This window comes from Sturnus vulgaris, chromosome 8, assembly GCF_052056855.1.
Source record: "Sturnus vulgaris isolate bStuVul1 chromosome 8, bStuVul1.hap1, whole genome shotgun sequence".
Classification (NCBI taxonomy): domain Eukaryota; kingdom Metazoa; phylum Chordata; class Aves; order Passeriformes; family Sturnidae; genus Sturnus; species Sturnus vulgaris.
Window position 1 is genome coordinate 34,617,380 of NC_142250.1, and position 14,567 is coordinate 34,631,946.

The 14,567-nt window shown below is 42.4% G+C and overlaps 1 protein-coding gene across 1 annotated transcript in view; it reads right to left on the reverse strand.

The window, feature by feature from the left end:
• The window catches only part of CPXM2 (carboxypeptidase X, M14 family member 2), a 68,236-nt gene extending 55,673 nt beyond the window's left edge, over positions 1-12,563 (reverse strand). Inside the window, exon 1 of the mRNA XM_014879628.2 lies at positions 11,648-12,563. Within this exon, the coding sequence (XP_014735114.2) occupies positions 11,648-11,960 (313 nt within the window). The 5' untranslated portion in view covers positions 11,961-12,563. The remainder of the gene's footprint in view (positions 1-11,647) is intronic.
• Positions 12,564-14,567: the final 2,004 nt, after the last annotated feature.

A 14,567-nucleotide genomic window follows, 5' to 3' on the forward strand; every position in this document is an offset into this window, starting at 1 on the left:
CAAGTGTTCACAGTGCCTGGAGCTGTTGCTCAGACAGCAATTCCAGAGGAAAGTTGTGTGGTTACAATAAACCTGAACTCAAACTTTGTACTCCTTCCCAACCCTTAAAAAAGAATCAGTTTGTAAGTTCTAGAGCGGAGTAAAAGAAAAAATAAGTTTGGTTGGGTTGCCTGCTTCTCACTTAATTACTCTTTTTGATTTAACTGATTATTCATTTGATAGACTGTGTATTCTTTGAATACACAGAATTCTTTGAATTCTTGAGTATTCCTTAACACACAGCTCTAAGACAGCACTAAAATATCAGATGGAACTTATACATTTAAATCCCAAACAGTGGAAAGCTGCTTCAGTGGAGGGGAAAAAAATTGGCCAGGTGCACATAGAAAATAACCAGAGGTTCTTTGGATATATCCAGAAGTGTAGAAAAGCAAAAGATTTAGGAGCTCATATAACAGAGCTTTCTTGTTTCCTTAAAACCCACTGTGTCCAAGCTGTTGCACCCTTGAGAAGCACTCTGAGAGTAGAGGATTTAAGAGTTCAAAGCATCAAGTAGCAACATTTCAAAAAAATAACTAAATCTCTGAGATCTGAGAAAATCAAATCCAGGTCTGGATTGAAGTGTGAGTACTCTCTTTTATTTAAAAAAACCAAACCCAAACCAACAACCAAAAACACCACATCCCAAAGCAAAACCCAGAAATAAATTTTAAAAAAGAGGAGGGGAATTGTAGGGGTGCATGAGAGAGGTTTCCCTTGGGAAGAGGTCTAATTGGCATTTGGGCTCATTTAGGGGATAGAAACCCCAGGGCAGCACAGGAATCCCATTGGAAAATATGGAAAACCTAAATACAGAGCCCAGCTTGCACAGGGAATTAGTTCCCAAAGTAATTTTAGAGAAAGGTATGATTTTTTTAAAGAAGCTCTGCAGCCAGGCTCTCCCTTTCCCACATTTCACCAGGTGTGATTCCCTGAGTTTTTGCTCATCTTCCCAAGGATTTCAGCTCTCAGGTGACCTTTCAGCTTTCATGTGTCCTTTGTGAAGATGACATTTGGACACACCAGAGTCTCTCTGTTCAACTTCCCCCTCTCTACCTGCCTTTAAACTAACCATGGAAAAGTCACCTTATGGAAATAACTCAATAAATAAATTTTAAAATGCCTCAAGCCCAAGCAGGAACCTGTGGATTTAAAAGCTTGCTTATTACCTTTTAAATTCTGAACACTCAGCATTTTCTCAAGGCTCTGAGCTTCCTGGCTGCAGAAAGAGAAATGTTAAAATTGAGAAAGATTTTGCTCCTGGGTGTCTCTGGGAGGATTGTAGGGAAGGTTTGGAGCTTAGGCTGGGATGTTGGTGTGAAGCTCCAGCTCCAAGCAATGGAACAAAGGAGATAAAGCAGTTCAAGCAAGGTTCAGACAAATATCTCCAAGGGTGGGCACCTCTCCAGCCCAAATGAGTGTTCACAGCTCCTTTCTCCCTATTCCAGCTTCCTATGGTCATGCAGCCTTACGCAGCCAGTGAAAGATTCCCAAAATTCATCCTGTCCAAACATCTTTTCTGCTTTGTTTAACAATTCAGCCGTGGTCCAGCAAAGGCTCATAATCACAGACTCCACATTTAGCACATTGGAGGCCTCACTGGTTCAAAGCAAAGTGTGTCAGGAGCTCCAAATGAATTGGAATATGAGTTATTGGTGAGTATAAAACTGACTGCATTCACGTCTGCCTGCTCCAGGCTGAAAACCCAAAAGTCCAAGCTCAATGCAACACATTTCCTAGCCTGTGGACTCTAGGAAGAATGCCCAGGAGTGCATTCAGATAAACTCTAATTTTCACCAATTGCCTTGTGAGGTTTGACGTCCTTTCCCTGGAGAAAAGTGCCCACATTGTCACCGAGAGATTCATCTCCACTGCAAAACATCAATGAGTTAATATGAAAAGTTCAGGTCATGATTTGGGGCTTATTAACTCCAGTTCTGCCTTGGAGAGTCCATCCTCCTTCCCATCCACAGGAGCCAAAAGTATTTGCCAAGTACAAATATTCTGCACTTGAAAAGCCATGGAATAGGGAAAGCTTCAAGGCAAGCTTTCCTGAGCCTAAAACTCCTCATTTTTCCACTTCCTAATTGGAAAGGAAAAAAATCTGATTCAGGATTAATGAGCAGAAATATGGAAAGAGATGCAGAGGAAAAGTTCTGTGCTATTTTCTGTTCACTTTTTCAAAGAGTTCTGTGGCACTTTATCTGCAGTAACTCCATACTAGCACTTTTTATAATATTTTTTAAAGTTTCCCATTTTTTTCCTCTTGTAAGGCAGCAGGGGGGGGTCTACATGTTTGATTGCCATTTGACTTGCATTCAAAAAAGCCAAGTACATATTTGGAATGTGGAACAAATCAGATTTTTGTATCCCACATGCTACCAGCCTCGGATCCCTCAGCCCTCGTTCCTGCAAGTTTGGCAGCTGAGGAATTTATCCATTTTCCTCTCTGAGGCTCATGCTTTTCATCCATCTCTTGGCTTCTGCAGTACCTGGGCTCACTTTGTCAGCATTTGCAAAGGTCTTTGGAAGAACACTCAGAGTTCACTCACATTTCTGATTCTGTATGATCCCCCAATCCTTTGTTCCATTACCAGATGGAATCAAGATTTTTGGGGTCCCCTTTTGTCACTTCCATGTATCTAATGAAAGGCAAAGGAACTGGTCTAGATGTGAGCCACTCATCTGCAGGAGTTCTGGACTGCAGTCTTCTGCTGGGATCCAAAATGATCCAGAGGAACAAAATATCCCCCAGGAGAGCTGTCAGACACTTTTCTCTCTGTCTTAGCTGGGCTCTGTGCTGGGCCTGGCTCCTCCTCTCCTCATCCCTCTGTTCCCCAGCAGTGGAAGAGCTTTGGCCTCACCTGGGGGAAGCCTCCTGCTCCAGGGACATCACTGAAGGCTGGGACACATCCCCAGGTTCTTGGGACAGCCCCATCCTGTAACAAATCCAAATCCACTCCGGATTTACCATGGGAAATTCCAGCCTCCCCAGCAGCCGTCTATATAGACCATATATAGCCCAGAGTTACTTTTGGCAGAGCTCTCATTGGAATTTTTGGTTGGAATTTAAAGGCAGCTCAGTTTGCACACTCTGGGATAAAACTGGGTCTGTCCTCTGGGGCTATCCAGCCTGTGATGACAGGCACAATTCTGTTTCTGAAATGCTTTCTCTAACAGAATCACAGAATCATTAAGTTTGAAAAAGACCTCCAAGATCATCAAGTCCAATCTTTGACAGTATTTTTCAGTACATGAGCAATTAAGGGAATAAAGGAGAAAAATCACATTGTCAAGGGCTAAAGTTCTACTTCTAGGCAATCACATAAGAAAAGTTGTTTGGCTTAAATTGCAGTTTCTGTTATCAATCAATGAAGCATTTTTGGGAAGGTTGAGATTTGATTCCTCATTTTCAGACATCCTCTGTCTTGTGCATGAGGAAAATTCATAACACTGTTAAAAATTATCTTGAAGGGGGGAAAAATGAGTGTGCTCAAGGCAAATCTGGCCTGAGGGGTGGTTGTTTGTACCAGTGGTGTAGGGAGTGCTGACATCCAGGTCTTCCAAAATACTTTGAACTGTTCCCTTCCTTTGACAGATGTTTTAAGAGCACCCTGAAAGTCGTGAGGAGACATAAACCTGTCACCATAAACCACTGTAGCTGAAGGGGAAGACATAAAAATACTCTGTTTTCTGGGAAAGAGGGACTAAGATGGGTTTCAGTTTGTTCCCAGTGCAAACAACACCTTGTCCCAGCACACCACGGGGGTGGATGGGCTCGGCATCTCCCATCAATCCTGGGTGTGGAAAAGGAAGGGGATGCTCAGCAAAGGCTGCTTTGCTTTCTAAAGTTCAAACAGCTAAAAAGCAAATCTGGGGACAACGGGGGCTGCAGACCTCCTGGAAGACAAGCAGGGAATTTGGGCTTCACCCTCAGGTGGGGGCTCACCCTAGGTCCCAGCCAGAAGGATTAATCCCACAGAGACAAAATGAGGGGAAGCAACAAGAAAATCACTAAATTTGTGATACATGGGAGAGTAAGGAAGAAATCATCTTCAGGAAGCACTCAAGCCCCATAACCTAAACAAGAAGACCAGATTTAGGAAGGTCTATAAGCCACTGTCTGGATGAGCTGCTCATGTCCAAAAGAAAGAATTGACATGAATAGATGACTCTGGTGCTTTATCCAACTGAGTCTCACTGTAGAACTTCCAAAATTCCCATACTTTTAAAGTTTATGACTATAGATATACACATAATTATTTACTATCAACTTCATGGAAGAGCTCAGTTGGACTTGGTCTTTGGGAATCACGTTGATTATAGGAAAATAGTTTTGCCAGGTACATACCTTAAATAATTCACCAGCAGCCCCAGGCTGAGGTACAGACACACAAAAAAAGTCTGTCTGGCAATTCATTAAAAAAAAGTAAAGCACGAAATAAATCTGTAAGTAATTAATCCCCCCCTATAAAAAAGTAAAAAAGCTCAATAATCACTTCCACTATCCACATTGAATGTCATATTTTCTATGTGAGCAGCTGGAAGCTACAGAGCAGATACACTGTGTAGCAGAAAGTAAAAAGACGTGTAACTGATCTATGTTTAAACTCTGTACACAACTTTTACTGTGTTCCTTGCTTGGCATGTTGGATGCAGCAGCACTTTTGCAATTACTGCATCCTCCTAATGCTTGTGTGAAAGCAGGAGCAAAACTCTATTCTTTACTATTATTTACAGATCTGTACAGTTACAGGTAAATAACCACAAAAAAAACCAGAGGATTAATCCTTTATCTGAGGACTTTTACTCCTAAATCAACTCAGCTCCAGCCACGAGTCACAGCTACTGGATGTCACTGTGGTCCTTTGAAGCTTGCCAGCTTTTTTTCTCTTTTCTGCAATGTCAAATCCCAGCAATGCAGCTCCACAGAGCCCAGGCAGGGCAGGTTTGGGGCACATTCATGTGTCAGAATAGGAAATAATTCACTCCTCCTAAGCCAAGAGTAAAATGAGTTTCTTCACTTGTGACAAAGCAGTATTATCTCATGTAATTCTTTGAAATGTATTGTTATAAATTATGCTTCACAGTGTATTGGGGCTGATTTCCATTTAGAAGACAGCTCCTTAAACACCCCTCCAGAGTCAAAAAGTCACTTAAAGCCTTTCTTTGTTTGCAAAAATGATGTAAATCACTGAGCAAATAAGGAATGAATCCCTTGTCTTTCCTTATCTCCATTTAACCCATCATAAGATGGTGCAAAGCCTTGCTGGCTGCCACTGGGATGTTCCCCACCAGAAGGGAAGCAGTTCATATCCAGAAGAGGACTTTAGATATCTATCAGCAGACTCACCAGAGTATCTTTTGTAATTTAATTCGGGCTGGAGGGATTAACACTAAACCCAAGTGCTCTGAAGATGCCTTAAGTGATCCACACACTCCCCGCGAGCCCTTCACAGGCACTCTGACTCCCTGAGTCACCACCTGGCATCTCTTCACTATTCTTGTTTTTCTCACCTTTTTTTCGTTGCCATTTTTAGCTAGGGGTAGAAAAGAGAAACAGTTTTCCTTTTACACCTGTCAAGTTGATTTAGCACTGCCCGGCGAGTGCATGAAGAATAAAATGCCTTGCTCCACTCTGAGAGTGCTCCAACCCTCCCAGCACATAGCAGGCATCCAGAATACCCTGTTCTTGCACACAGTGGGATGTTAAAACCACAAGGGAATGGAATCATAAATGTTCCTTTCGCTGTGCCACAAGGAAAGTATAAATGTAGTTGCATCAGAAGTAATGAATTAGCACTGCAGTGTGTTTTACTAATGGTTTCATGTAGGTGTTTCTCATTGCTTGATTAGATATGCAAACATCTCACCAAACACCTTTTGAAATAGCCAGGAGAAGGCTCCAGAGGAGCAAGGCTTGACCCTGAAAGATGCAGGAATTTGTGGCTCAGAAATCCTCATCAGGAAAATAATCAGACAGCAGCAGTCTTTGGGCTGGCCATTTTCTTCTGGACATCCTCATTTCATGTTCCAGGCACTGAATTTAAAAGTGAATTTTAAAAGGCAAGTCATTTTGACTATCAGAGCTTTACTTGTTCCCATTTTCCTGGAAAACCCAGTGTTAAAGGCACAGATTTTTATTTCCATAGACCAAATAACCCCACAAGACAACACCTCACCAGAGGCCTGGCAAGAAGACCAAATCTAGAGCATTCTTTGCATAATAACAATAAAATCACAAGCAACCACTGAGTGAATATGACACTTAAATCCCAACTCTGTACTCACACCACCAGTCTTTTGGTAGTTTGCTTTTTATACAGACAGTGAATGAGACAAGACTTAAAAATCCCAGCTCAGATATTGAAATTTCAGGAAATTCCTTCTTCTGCTCCACAGCTTCCACTTCCACTACTTCATCTTTCTGACAGATTTGAAGCTCGTGTAGCTGACAGAAACCTTCATTCCAAACCCAAAAGAAATAAGTGAAATTTGGTTGTGAGCCATGGGATTGACCTGTCCAGCCAGCTCACTGAACAGATAATAACATTAAACCCTAACACTGAATTTAGCTAATGAGTGTCTCATAATATGCTGGCATTTCAGGAACAACTCTAGGCTCAGGCTGAGACTATTAAAATCTATTCTGTGAAATCATCCCCTTTTAAAAGAGATGTTTTTTAAAGAGATATTTTTCACACCTTAAACACGAGGTTGAATTCAGAGAAGGCTGCTGGAAGAATTATCTTTGAACGTGGTTTTCTCTTGCATAATCAAATGTGTTTATTCCCATTTTTTTCTTTTTCATGTTGCATTATTCATTGAAGCCATGGGTAAGGAAAGATGCTAATCAAAAAGGTTTGGCCAAATTTAAGGCTATTGCTCATTATTCATTCTTAGTCATCTCTTGTCCTCTTTTGTTGTGACATTCTTTAAAGGATGGACTCTTAAATGGAATAGTGAACACTTCATTATTCTGCATAATTTAAAAGTGCTGAGGAGAAAATAGAGGCTGGTAGATGAAAGAAAGCTCATTAAGAGCCACATTGCTTGTCACATATGGCAATTAGGATGCAATACAGGTCGTATTAAAATTCATGGGATATCCACCTAGGGCCAGGAAGTTCATTCTTAGAAGTTCCTATTATGAGAAGTTTAAGCAAAAGCTTTAAAATGAAAAATCTGTGTTCTAGGAGTGCTCCACTTTGGGCTGCTCAGAGAAAGGAGGTTTAAGACAGGAGATACCAAAGGATTAGAAAAGAGCAGCACTGGTGGTTCCCCAGCACATGAGAAATTCTGTGCTGGTGTATTTTGGTGACCAGGTCTCAAGTGCTTTCAGCTGTCAGTTCAATGCTTTTTGTGTCACTCTGTCATTTCTTCTTCCTAGTGAACAAAATCACCACACAAATGCCAGTAACACCCCAAACCTGTCATGTTTTTAACTTCACACACTCTTCAGATCTTCGCCCCCATTTCACACCAAAATATCTCCAGTTTTTCCTGAATAACAACCCTGTGATTCAGCTTTCCCTCCTCATTCACTCACTGATCTCTCTCCAAGCTTTCATTATCTTGATAAACATCTCAATTAAAGTACTATCAGTCCATTTTTATAAATCCAAATTCTCTCTGCTGGATTATTTCCACGTTTGCCTGCACTGTCCATTTGATCCTGTCCTTGCCTTCCCTCAGTGGCTCCTCCTCACACACACGTCCCAGAAAAGACCTGGCCCATCCTATGCACTACAGGGATTAACAAGAAAGAACAAACCAAAGCCCTTAAGAATTGCATTAATGAACAGGTGGCAAGATTGCAGGAAAATAAACAAATATGGGGCAAGTAAACACTGATGCATCTGAGGAGTTTCATCAAGCCTGGGGAAAGCACCAAATGAGATGAGACAAAGGAAATCCTGATTTCAGCTAAACACAGGCAAATGTTGTGCACAGATCAAACACTGGGAGATCTCTGAAATACAGAACAAATGTGCCCTAAGCCCCACTCTGAGCACTGCCATGCAAATAAACATCATTCCTTTATGTTCTAAATACATTCAGAATTGAGGTATGGCTCTACAAGAACTACGAGTTTTGTAGATCAAATCAAAGTGATTACAGACTTCACTGTGGCAGATTTGGGCTACACTGAGGAGTGTTATTGGGCACCTCAGCCCCATAAATCTCTTGATGATGAATTTTTGGCTGTAGTCAGACCCCCAGACTCTGAAGGGATCTGCCCCACAGATGGTAGCTGAGGCGCCATATATCAAACTCTATTAAAAGCCTCATAAAAGAAAAACACTGACATTAACAAGACTCTTTCCACTGATTTGAATGGGCTTTGGACAGAGGCCTATACAAACAAGGATGGAATTAGAAAATGGAAATCTGTTTATATACACAAAACCTGTCAATCCAACTGTTTGCCTTCCAAGGATGACCTAGTACCACTTAATTTATGAGGCATTTAAAGGGCAAAGAGGCAGATTGATACTTTCAACTTTTACCTGAACTATTTGCAACTATTGATTCTAATATTTTAAACAAAGAATTGCAAACCCACTGGCATCAACTGGATTTCTTTCTACATTAATATTTCACAGATTGCAAATATCTATATTCTGGCCACCTTCAGTAATTAGCTGAAATAAATGGAGTGTGTGTCATCAGTTTAGTGCCATGTCCTTGAGCCTGCTCTGTTTGATTTCCACTTTGATTCCAAGCTGGAGTTGATCAGGACCAGCTGCTCAGCCAAAGGGCACATCACACATTCCCATTCCTCCTCCTTCTCCATCCCAGCTCCCAGCCAGCCTATTGTTTGTTACAACTAATTAATCCCGCATGTCCTGCCTGCCAGCAAACCTCACACACCCCAAATTTTGGTATTTACTGCATGTCCAATAAATTAATTCTACTTCTGGAGAGATGCATAAACACAGTTGTGTACATATAAGCACAACCCAGCCAGATTTATGGTTATTATTATTGATATCTGTTTGACAGCTGCTATTATTATTTCTAACTGGCTTCTTAACATTCACATGTGAGTAAATATAGGTATGTATTAGTATTTAAACATCTCTGTGAGGGCCAGGTTCTCAGATCTTCATTCCAAACGGATCCCTGGTGACATGGGGACACGGCACTAAACATCAGAGCCTCGCCCTTGCCTGCCTCTGGGTGAGGAGAAAAAGAGATTTTAAATATGATAGCCAGAACTTTCAACACTGCAGCTCAAACTGCCTGACACCTCGTGCTGAACCCCTCCTGTTTTCACTCACATCTCTAACAAGTGGTGCCCGTTCTCCTCGCTGGGTGCTCACCTCAGGGCTTATTGTGCCTCTTGCCGTTAAAATTGTTCAGCTGCTCCCAGGGAAATCCACTGAATCCTGCCATAGAAATAAGTCCAGCAGCCAGTTTGCTGAGTTGATGACAATCACCCATATCCTGGATCAAGGAGGAGGAGTTTGGTGGAGGAGATCAGCAGCTTGTTGTACCTCTGGCTGTTTTTTTAAAAGCTCAGAGGCTTTGAAACCTCATATTGCACATGGCTAGTGAAAGCTTGGAAGCTCAGCTGTGTCCAAAGAGCCCAAACTTGCTGTGGAAGGAGGGACTGAGCCATTTCCAGCTGCCTTTGGTGGTGCATCATGAGCATCTCCCCCTGTGCTCAGTACAGCAGGTAGGGAACGAGGATGATGCCTGTCTGTAAAGATAAATGAACTTCGCCCTCATGGATTGGATTCTGTTCTCATCACTGTCATGTCTGGAGCAAGTGTGAATCCCCAAGTGCAGGGAAAATTGGGGAAAAGCCAACAGGGAAGGTGAAAGCAGAGAAGAACCACAGAACATCCCACCACAGGATGGAAATCTCGGCTGTCCACCACAACAAGGAATCAAAAACCTCATTACAGAGCTTTAATATCCAAGTGTTTCCCATGGTCATGAATTTATAGAATGGTTTGGGTTGGAAAGGATCTTAAAACATCATCCACTTCCTGCCATGGGCAGGGACACCTTCCACTGTCCCAGGCTGCTCCAACCCCAATGTCCAACCTGGCCTTGGGCACTGCCAGGGATCCAGGGGCAGCCACAGCAAATCTGGGCACCCTGTGCCAGGGCCTCAGAGGGACAATTCCTTCCCAATTTCCCATCTCAGCCTGTCCCCTGGCAGTGGGAAGTGGTTCCTCCTTGTCCTGTCATAATCCACCTGATTCCATCTGTGGAGGTGGAAAGCAGAGCCTTTTTTCCCCTAATTTAAAAAAACCAAACAAGTGACAGATTGAAACAAGAACATTCTCAGCTGATCTCATGTGGACTGCAATGACCATACTGAGATAATGAACCTGGTCAGGCAGTTCTAGAGATGGTCCAGGCAGTGTCACACCCTGGGGAAGCTGCTGGGCCCTGAGGGCACAGGGACACGGATGTCTATGCTCCCCAGACATCTGCCACCACCCCTGACTTCTGCCTGGAGTTACCCAGACCAGCCACACTCCCTGCCCCACAAACTGTTTCCTAGATGTTAGAAATTACATTTTCTTATCACTATTTATTAGTATAAAAGCCCAAATTTTTGCTGCACAAATGCTAATTAATTTCTATTAATGTTAACGTTCAATTTAAAGTATTTTGATTGCTATCTGCTGGATGTCACTGGACAAAGTAAAAGCCACTCTACAATCCCTGATCCCCTGTTTTGCTGTACTGATGGCTCTAAATCACAGATTTTGTGCCATATGCCCCAGTCATTAACATGAAGTTTCCTCCTGAAGGGAAGTTCAGCTGTAGGAGAGTGAGATTTGGCCCCAAATTTTACAGCTCTAAACTTCATGGAGCAAACTCACTTATAAGTATCCCAAACCAGTAAAGTACCTACCAGACAGGGAACACAGAAGGGGATTATTCTTTTGGGGTGGTGCAATTAGGTGTTAATGGGAACAAGCGGGTGGTAAAAGCTGATCAAGTTTCTGCAAACTTCAGAAAATGGAATTAAGTGTGGCCATTTAAGGCCTTTTAATTGCTGTTTAATTTCTTTACTTAACTGGTCAATAATTAAATTGAGCTTGTTAGGGCTTAGTCTTTTCCAGGAAGATCTCTGTTTACTTGTCTTCCTCTGGAGGGCTTCAAAGTGAAATCTCAGAGAAATTCAAAGGTTTAGAAGTGAAATTAATTCAGCAACCTCTCTTAGATTAAAGTGACAAGGGATCAGGTGAGATGTCACTATATATAATCACCTTTTACTATGAAATCTGTCTCTGTTCTTTTGCTTATGGAACAGCAGCTTTCACAGCAAGCCAGTTGCCAAGTGTAATTAAGAATAATTAAGAAGGAAAAGTCCACACACTAGCCAGAGTACAGCAGAATTAATACATTCCGACTCTTTAACTCTTTCAAGTAAAGAGAATGTTTCAAAGTATGTGAAAGTTCTGCAGGTCTGTCCTGTGGGATATTAAAATGTAATGTGTTGTCATCGTCATCACCACAACCGCATTTATTGTTATTAATACCAAGACTGCCATTAACTGGATATTCATTAGTGCTAAAAGTCACAGTCAGCGGGAGATTCAACAGGCTCCAGACTCTGGAGGAGAAGGTGGAAAGTTACCTGGTGGCGTTTCAAGAATGGATTTTCCTTTTTTGTTGTTCTTCTTCTGTTTTAACTCCTTCCTGCTCGGTTTGAGCGCTGGGCGCTGCTCTGTCTCTGCAGCACGGACAGGTCCTTCCTCCCCGGGCTGCTCCGTGAAAGGAAAGAACTCTTCCCCGGGATATGGAAAGGAGTAATAATGATCCCTGTTGGTGATTTCCTGCAGGTAATAATCCTGATCGTCCATGGGGACAGCCCGGGACACATCCCCCAGCAGCGCCAGCCCGAAGGAGCAGAGAGCGAGGCAGAGTCCGGAATGGCCACGGGCGATCATCGCAGGAGCGCTGGAACTTGATCTGGAGAGAGGGAAGAGTTTGGGAGGCTGGGAAAGAGCGGGGGAAGGAGCCGAGCCGGGATGGGGCTGCGGGACGGGGGGACACACGGACAGAGGGACACTCGGACAGAGGGACACTCGGACAGAGGGACACAGACACTCAGACACACAGACACTCGGGCACACGGACACTTAGACACTCGGACACACGGACAGAGGGACACACTGACACACGGACACACGGACACAGGCACACTTAGACACTCGGACACTCGGACACACGGACAATTAGACACTCGGACACACGGACACACGGACACACGGACACACGGACACGGGCACACTTAGACACTCGGACACACGGACACACGGACACTCAGACACTCGGACACACGGACACACAGACACACGGACACAGGCACACTTAGGCACACGGACACACAGACACACAGATACTCGGACACTCGGACACACAGACACTCGGACACAGGCACACTTAGGCACACGGACACACGGACACTCGGACACACGGACACACGGACACACGGACACTCGGCAGGTGGGATCCCCGGCTGGCCGCTCTCTGCCCTGCCCTGCCGCTCTCGCTGTCCCGAGTTCCGCGGCAGCTCCGCTCCCTCCCCGGGCTCCTCGCTCCTCCTGCGCTCAGCTCATCCAAGAGCGCGCTTATTCCAAGAAAAGTCAACTTGGCAGGCAGCCCTCTCCTCCCAGCCCGTGGCCAAAGTGTTTCCCTCCCCCGGGAGATGCGGGTGGGCACTCAAAGCCCCTGCCTGGCAGGGGTCATCTGCTGGCACTGCCACCCTGGGCAAATTATCCTCATTCCATAGAAGTTATTCCCTTTTGTGGGGCTTTATTCCCCTCCGCTTTTAACTTTTACAAAGTAGGATCCGTCTCCAGCAAGCATCAGTCTCAGCCTCCCTCTTTATATTAGTTTATATACATGTAACCAAAAAAATTATTTATAACTTATCGATATAAAACTATATCTTAATTTATAGATACAGAACTATATTTTATATACACATAGTTATATTAGTTTATAGTAACTTATAAACTTATACTTTAAGTTATAGTAACTTTAAGTTACTTACAGTAACAAACTTTAGCTTATTGTTTAAATAGTATCATTTCAATAATATTGATATAGATATCTTTCAATAGCTTTTAGATACGTTCAATACTTTTAGATATACCTTCAGTAGCTTATTATTTTATAGCAACTTCTAGCAAGTTATCTATAACTAATACAACTCAACACATCTCACGTGCCAAGTTATAATTTATATTAGTTTACATACGTACAACAAAAAAAAATCTATATAACTTGTAGATATAAACTATATTTTAATTTATAGGTATAGAACTGTATTTTTAATATATTTACATTAGTTTATAGTAACTTATCGTTTACTGTTTAAATGTTATGGTTTAAATCATACAGCTTTCGATATACTTTGCAATAGCTTATTATTTTCTAGCAACTTATATCAAGTTATCCATAACTAATACAACTCAACACATGTCATGTGCCAAGTTATAAGAGGCTTCTTCTGGGGTCCCTGGCAGCTCCCTGGATTTAGTCCAGCTGAAAGCCAGGAAGAGCATGGTTCATCTGTGGCCCTTTTTCTCACTCTTTTTGGGATAATCCTGGTATTTGTTCCCCCTGAAACATCTTCCAAGCAGACCAGGATGTTTTGTGCTGCACACACGCAAGCCAGTGTCATTAATGAAATCAATTTGTCTGAGAACAAAATCTTATCTTTCATCTTTTTCATACCTCTAAAATAACCTCCAGTGCTGAAGGAAATGTGCAACAGTTGGCTCACATGAAATATGAATTCTTACTCCTGTGTTGAAAATACCAGCTTATATTTTCATCATGTATATTGTATTTCTTGCCACGGTCCAGTCAGCTGGGAGAAAGCATCACATCTGTTCCCCCAGTCTTTATTCTGGCTTTGTGCTCACATTTTTGGTGTGTTTCTCATAATTTTAATACCATAATAAGCATCATTTCATGTCTTGGTACCTGTATCTGTTGATATATTTGGTTTCCAGGCTGTGGGAGATCCTGTCCCATCTATGCAATGATCATCCTTGATTTCTTAGTTGCTATCCCAAAAGGAATGTAGTGATTATGTTGTGTCTGTCCTTCCTTTTATAAAAATGCAGCTGTACTTTTATCCTGAACTTTTTCTTTTTTTTTTCTTTAAATCTGAAAACGAGGCATCTTTCTATTTTAAATATAGGAATTTTTGTTTTTTAGGACTAGAATAATATGTACTTTTCTTTTTCAATGCTTTGCTGAATTATACATACATACATAAATAAACTTCATTTGATGAAAAGCTGCTTCCCATCAAACTTTCAGACCCTTTTATCTGTAATAGATGGCTTTGTCACTTCTGCCTCTGGGAGCAGTGTGGGAGCAGGCTGAATATCCTTGTAATCCCCTCTTAGTGACTTCACAAATATTCTTACTTTGTTTCCCCTTTCCAGAGTACCCAGTCTCCTCCTGCCTTGATCCTAATTTGTGAGGGCAGAGCACAAGCTACAGAAAATGTGTTTAATTTCTCTGCCATTTGCAGC